The following is a 7913-nucleotide window of genomic DNA, read 5'->3' on the forward strand; positions in this document are numbered from 1 at the left end:
TTTGAGCATCATTATCATTTCATGACATATCATATGCATCTTTGTGGACGCCTGTGTGGCTGGTTTAATTTTTCCCCTTTGTATGGGTGACTTCTGTGTGGACGCCTTAGTGGCTGGCTATATCCGGATCATGTATGTTTAGGACATGCATAATTTGCATACATTTTATTGCCATTGTTATTTTTATATAATTATTTGTTCTAAGGTGAGTTACTACTTGTTGTTTAGATATATTTTATAATTTTTGATACACCTTATGAATTATAAAAATCAATTTCTCTAAATCTTTTATTACAAAAAGATTTTATATTTATATTTTATGGTTGTTAACTTATTATTTGGTCTAATTTTGCCGTGGGATGAACTGACCCCTTACACCAACATTTAGGTACTAACGATCTTGAAGGGTTGCATGAATGACGTTTGCTTGGCGCACGCGCGTGGGAAAAAGGGGTACTTTAATAAAATAATAATAATAATGTTTGTAGTGATAAAACCGTTGTGATACAATTTTTAAGTTTATTTATTTCTCATCGTTGATTTTTAATAGAAATGCGGAGGCGGGGTCCTTCTGCTAGGAAAAACTTGAGTTATTCTATTTTTGATTATTCCATTTTTAAGTGAACATTTTCTACAATTAGTGAATTGTCTTTATAAAAATAATAATATCCCATAAATTACATTGTGTTATTTCTTAAAATGAAATCAAACTATTTACTAGAGAAATTTTATTGATCATGTGATGGACTACTTAAAAAAAAAAGTTAATGTTGTTTTTGTAAGAAAATAAATATTTTTAAGTAATGTCTTGGATCAAAATCTGGGGCGTTACAATGTGGTATCAGAGCACTAATTCTCGGACAATGGTGGGATGGGACGCTTCATGTATGTCGCATGTTTTTTCTTAAACTTTTATTAAGTTATTAATTGTGTAACCTTTTTGAATTTGAATTTTTAAGAATTACTTAAATTCTTATTAAGTGTCATTAAATATGTTAATTGCTTGGTTTTCTAATTATTAAATTTTACTTAAATTTCTATTATGTGTCATCAATTGTATAACCTCCATGATTTTGCTATTAAATATATGTTTTAAATATTTGGTTTAATTGTGTTATTTAAATTTTTCAAACTTGAAATCTCTATAACTACTTGCATGCTTTTATTGGCATTGTCTTTTATATTTTATTTAAGTTGTTACATTTTATAATCTTTATGATTTTACTTATTCATCGTATGATTGTTTTATTTTTAATTTTAAACTCTCTACTTCTTTTTATACTAAGGGTTTGATTTTCTAACTATTTTATGTCATTAATGACTTAAATTTCAATTATGTGAATTTAATTGTCTAATTTAATTGAATAATTATGATGAAAAATATGTTTTAAATTCTTGATCCTACGATTAGAAATAATTTCAATCAAGCGATAAACATTTATGGTTGTATGATATTGTGAATTATGAGTTTATTATCACGATTTAAAATTATTTCAATCTAAATTACAAAGTAACTGTTGAGCTTTCATCATGTGATCTAAATGTATTTAATTAAAGACAATATTCTAAACCCTATATTATGTATAATTGTATGATCCCCAAAATAGAAGGGAAGGATAATACAAAAAGGTTGTATTGGAGGGATTCTGGCTAAGGAAAGACTTGGTTATTAAGTGGTCCATTGACCCACCTCTCTTTCCTGGGAACCCCTCCAAAGAACGACTTGCTGTATAACCCGAACCTACTATATAGTGCTCAATAAAAGACTTCCGTACTACCCAAAAGTTAAAATTACGTTATAATATTTTACTAATTAGATAATTTTAGGAAGCGTTATGGCTCGTCGCACAAACCGATCGGTTCCCCAAGGAAGAAACGACATGACTGAAGCAATCCAAGCCATGAATGCTATGGCCGCAGCAATGGCCCAACAAGCTGCGATCCAGGCTCAACGAGATGCACAGATGGATCAGAGGGATTAAGCAGCCAGTGCATCAAGAGCATTGAATGAATTTCGTCGATAAGATCTGCCTAAATTTAAAGGGGAACATGACCCCGACAAGGCTGATCTTTGGTTGCAAGAAATCGAGAAGATCTTCGAGATCTTACACTGCTCTGACAATGCGAAAGTAGAGTATGAAACCTATTTGATGATTGGTGAAGCTGAATACTGGTGGCGAGGTGCGAAGAAAATGATGGAGACAAATCATGAAGAGCTAACCTGGGAGGCTCTCAAGAATAAGTTCCTAGAAAAATACTTCCCGAAAAGTGCTAGGGCTGAGAAGGAGGCCCAATTTCTGAAGTTGTATCAAGGGAATTTCACGATAGCGGAATATGCGGCAAAGTTGGAGTCCCTAGCAAAGCACTTCCACTATTTCCTAAATCAGATAGATGAAGAATACATGTGTGAGAGGTTTGAAAGCGCGCTTAGGTATGAGATTAAGGAGTTAGTGGGGCCCTTGGAGATACGTCAATATCAAGTGCTAGTGGAGAAATGCAAGAAAGTGGAGCAGATGAAACAGAGCCGCCTGAATAGGGGTGCTATAGGTGGACCCATCATACCTCAGGTAGAGATTTAAATCCACCCATATCTTGAGAGTCATAAGTTTGGCCTCTAAATGTTAATAATTGCCTCTAAATGTTAATATTTGAAAATAGGGGCATAACGACCAACAGAATAGGGGCAAGCAGCATCAACAACACAAGCCATATGCCCAACCACTAGGGAATGCTAGAAATCAACCTCGACCTCAAAACAGGGAAGGTCAAGGGACAAAAGCTCCAGGTCAGAACCAGGCGTACCCTGTTAAGTGTTTTCGCTGCAACAGAGAAGGACACAAGATATCTGAGTGTCCAATCAGACCAAGGGTTTGTTACATTTGTCAGAAACCAGACCATTTTGCAAATGAATGCCCTGAACGGAAGGACGATAGAGCTGTCAACCGCAACAATATCAACGACAATGTTGTACGCCCTACTGCCAAGGGACGTGTCTACCACATCAATGGAGAGGAAACTCCATCTTCCTCTGAGCTTATCCAAGGTGAGTGTTTAATTGCTGGAAAATCACTTAATGTAATTTATGATTCGGGGGCAACACACTCATTCATTTCATTGGATTGGGTGGATTCGCTCCAACTTACTGTTACTACTTTGCCGTTTGATTTGGTGGTTACCATACCTTCTTCCGAATCGGTGAAATGTAATACGGCTTGCTTGCAATGTCCGTTGATTGTGTTCGATATGAGATTCAATGTTGATTTGATTTGTATTCCCCTCAAGCATGTGGGAGTGATCCTTGGAATGGATTGGTTGTCAAGCCATTATGTTCTATTGGATTGTGCTCGTATGTTTGTGATATTCCCAGACCCAGGTGTTTCTCGATTCCTCGATACCAATAAATTGAACTTCTCCTTGAAAGGGGGAGTTCAGAAGTGTGTTTCCCTTAACTCAGTCAGTACGAAGCTAGAGGTGGAGGTAGACGAGATACTTGTGGTCGAAGATTTTCCAGAGGTATTTCCGCCGGATGTACCAGGATTGCCCCCAGTTCGTGATATTGAATTCTCAATTGATGTGACTCCGGGTACAGGACCTATATCTATTGCACCATATAGAATGTCTCCATCGGAATTGTCAGAGTTGAAAAATCAGTTGGAGGACCTTTTATCTAAACAGTTCATACGACCGAGTGTCTCACCTTGGGGAGCACCAGTACTCCTAGTGAAGAAGAAGGATGGAAAGTCTAGACTCTGTGTCGAACAGGTATCCCTTGCCACACATTGATGATTTGATGGACCAACTCAAAGGAGCAATGATATTTTCAAAGATTGATTTGAAGTCGGGGTATCATCAGATTCGGGTGAAGGAAGAAGACATTCTTAAAACTGCATTCAGAACTCGCTATGGACACTTTGAGTATTTGGTGATGCCTTTTGGAGTCACCAATGCACCAGCTATTTTCATGGACTACATGAATCGTATATTTCACCCATTCTTAGACAAATTTGTAGTGGTCTTCATTGATGACATATTGATTTATTCTAAGAGCCTGGAGGAACATGAAGTTCACCTACGTCAAGTTTTGCAAGTCTTGAAGGACAAGAGATTGTATGCTAATTTGGGGAAATGTGAATTCTGGTTGGAGGAGGTGAAATTCTTGGGACATGTCATTTCAAAGGAAGGTATCGCTGTCGACCTAACTAAAGTAGAGGCTGTGGTGGCATGGAAACAACCATAAACCGTCAGAGAGATTAGAAGTTTCTTGGGCTTGGCTAGATATTATAGAAGATTCATTGAGGATTTTGCCAAGATTGCAGCGCCGTTGACACAACTCACAAGGAAGAATCATATTTACGCATGGACGGAGGAATGTGAAAGGAGTTTTCAGATGATGAAAGAGAAGCTAACTACATCACCGGTGTTGGTGTTACCACAACCAGAAGAACCATATGAAGTTTATTGTGATGCCTCGTTACAAGGGTTGGCTTCAAGACAGTTGAAGGTGCATGAGAAACATTATCCCACGCATGACATGGAGTTGGCTGCAATAGTTTTTGCACTAAAAATTTGGAGGCACTATCTGTATGGGTGCAATTTTGATGTATACAGTGACCATAAAAGTTTGAAATACTTGTTCGACCAGAAGGAGCTTAATATCCGACAGCGGAGATGGATGGAGTTCATCAAGGATTATGAGTTTCTGTTACACTATCACCCAGGAAAAGCCAATGTTGTGGTTGATGCCTTGAGTAGGAAACGAGCCCATTTGTCATCCATAACATTGAAAGGATTAAAGTTGTTAGAGAATTTTCGCGACTTGAATCTTAATATGGATTCTTTGTCGGGAAAAGTACAATGTGGAATGACCGTTGTAGATAATAAACTAATGAATGAGATAAAAGTCCTTCAAGTGACCGATGAGGCTATTCAGGGGAGACGGAAATTGGTTGAGACCGGCAAGGCTCCTGAATTTGAAATGGGTCCAGATAACATTTTGTGGTGTAATAAACGTATTTGTGTGCCGGATAATGCAGAGTAGAGAAAAACCATTTTGGATGAGGCCCACATGAGCAAACTGAGTATTCATCCTGATACTACAAAGATGTATAAAGACTTGAAGCAAAGATTTTGGTGGCCAGGAATGAAGAAACAAGTGGCAGAATATGTGGCGTCTTGCCTGACTTGCCAAAAGGCTAAGGTTGAACACCAAAAACCTGTTGGATTGTTGCAGTCATTAGATGTACCAGTGTGGAAATGAGATAGCATATCTATGGACTTTGTGGTGGCATTACCTAAGACTCAGAAGAAATTTGACTCCATTTGGGTGATTATTGACAGGCTCACAAAATCCGCACATTTCATACCTGTAAGGACTACTTACAATGTATCTAAGCTTGCAGAGATTTACGTTGCGGAAATTGTTAGATTACACGGGATACCATCTAGCATTGTGTCAGATAGAGATCCAAAGTTCACTTCTCGTTTGTGGGGAGCATTGCATGAGGCATTGGGTACTAAATTGAGATTGAGTTCCGCCTACCACCCTCAAACCGATGGTCAAACTGAAAGGACTATTCAGACATTAGAGGATTTGCTAAGAGCTTGTACATTAGATAACAGAGGAAGTTGGGATGATCTATTGCCTCTTGTTGAATTTACCTATAATAATAACTATCATGCAAGCATCGGTATGGCCCCGTACGAAGCTTTGTATGTGACTCCGGGTACAGGACCTATATCTATCCCACCGATAAGCATCGCCGACAGAACTACCAAACATTTGAGGGGAAAGGAAATTCCATTGGTTAAGGTGATTTGGAACCAGACGACTGGGGATGCTACTTGGGAGTTGGAAGAGAAGATGAGAGAGCTTTACCCAGACCTTCTAGAAACCTCTTAGTTTCGAGGACGAAACTATTTTAAGGGGGTAAGTATTGTAACACCTTTATTTTTTAATTAATTTATTTAAAATCGTTAGTTTTGTTTATCCTTTTATTAATTTAGTGTGACGATAGTAAGATAATTATTCTTTGGATGTTTAATTATTTGATAAAGTATTTTCATATTAAATAATTTATTATTTGGATTTTTATTATTGACTAAGTAAAATTCGTAGAAATATTTGTCTTAGAGTGAACAATGACCAAGCCAATTTTGACTAAGTCAAAATTGAATCACCCACACTACTATTGTTATAACTATATTTTATAATATTTAGTTTATATTGTGTCCATTCAAATTTGTAATGATGACTCTTCATCATATGCATATTTTCCCACTGTTTTAGTCTTATTTATCCTCAATCATCAGTTAAATTAAGGATTTATTTGATACATTTTGTTGATTTTTGTTCTTTGAGTTAATGAAATGTTTTTTGTTTTTATTTTGTTGATTAAGTAGGAATTTGTCGTAATTTTACATTGCGTTTTGTTTTAGTGCAGTGTTGAATTTTGGTGAAAAATCAACATGATATATCTGGCGTATTTCAGCCATATCTGGAGTTCTAGATGTCGAATTAGTGTCACTCCAAGTGCTAATAAAAGCTAAGATCCATATCTACAACTTTCGTGAAGACACCCGGACCAAATTCAGACACAAAAGATGAGAAAAATACAAATTACATCAGACAGCATATGATGTGCGCCTGGAGCGTGCCCTGCGCGCCTGAAGCGCATTTCTCGTGTTTCAGTTCTGTCAACGCGCGCCTGGAGCACATTTCCCGTGTTTCAGTTCTGTCAACACGCGCCTGGAGCGCGCCCTACGCACCTGGGGCGCGCGACGCGCACCAGCAACCATAAAAACGCAGATTTTTACTGTTTTAGGGATCTTTTTGACTCTTGGGAACTCTGGAGACTTGTGCCCTAGCATAGAAACTCAAAGATGGCCGTTTCTAACGCCATTGAAGAAGTTTTATCAATAATCATCCATGAATCATTCTTGGAATTCTTCTTTAACCCTTATCTTTTGTATCTCTGTCATGAGTAACTAAACCCTATTTGTTAGGGATGAGTGTAACCAGATGAAACCCTTATTTTTCTGATTTGATTTCTAGTTATATGAATGAGTTTATTGAATTGTTTTTCTCATCTCTGTGCTTAATGCTTTTTATTGCTTGATCAACATTAAAATGTTCTACGATTTGTATTTTGAAACGGAAGTGGACTTTACGAATGCTTGAGATGAGAAATTCACGAATTTGTAGTCTAGGGATAGATGCAGGTCATGAAACCAATTAAATTAGTTGCAAAACAATAATTTACAAGAGAATTTCTATACGGTAATGCTTAATTCTAATCTTAAATCCACTAAGGAATTAGGGGTTACTTTGGAATCAAAGGTTTTGTCACTAAGACATTAGGGCAAGAATAATAAAGAGAATTCAGTAATAATTCAATAAAGGAATTCAGTAACTAGGATCAAATTAGACACCAAGGTTGGATTCGAAGTGAAACTCATCCCTGACATTTTTCTCATTATAAAAGATCAATTTTATTATTGTTGTTAATTTCAAACATTATTTCAATCAACTTGGGAACCTTTTTGTTCAATTCTAGTAATCAAATATAATTCAATAGTAAAACGCAATCCTTGAGTTCGACACTCGGTACTACCGTTTTATTATTACTTGCAACGATTCAGTACACTTGCTGAAACGAAATCAGTGTTCTTGACGTTTCTTCATTGATCTTGGATGGTGCATTCTCTGTCTTGAGTCTTGAGTGTAGCTAGAGAAGATTAGAAATAAAAATGCAGATCAAAACAGAGAGAAACAGAGCTGCTGTCTCTGTACAGAAAAACGGAGAATGATTAACGTTCTTGGTTTGTCAGTTTGAACTTTCTTGAGCTTCAATAATCATTCTGGAGTTCCCGTTTTAAACGTTCTGGATTTCCTTTGTTATTGTCTTGTCATATGC

At 36.8% G+C, this 7913-nt stretch overlaps 1 protein-coding gene across 1 annotated transcript; it reads left to right on the top strand.

The window, feature by feature from the left end:
- Positions 1-2150: 2150 nt before the first annotated feature.
- Positions 2151-4237, top strand: LOC105852963 (uncharacterized). Its single transcript, XM_012719863.1, has 3 exons — positions 2151-2567; positions 2659-3762; positions 3854-4237. Exons 1-3 carry the CDS (start codon positions 2151-2153, stop codon positions 4235-4237), a joined length of 1905 nt encoding a protein of 634 aa, XP_012575317.1.
- Positions 4238-7913: the final 3676 nt, after the last annotated feature.

Source organism: Cicer arietinum, chromosome 5 (genome assembly GCF_000331145.2).
Source record: "Cicer arietinum cultivar CDC Frontier isolate Library 1 chromosome 5, Cicar.CDCFrontier_v2.0, whole genome shotgun sequence".
In the NCBI taxonomy this organism is placed as follows: Eukaryota; Viridiplantae; Streptophyta; class Magnoliopsida; order Fabales; family Fabaceae; genus Cicer; species Cicer arietinum.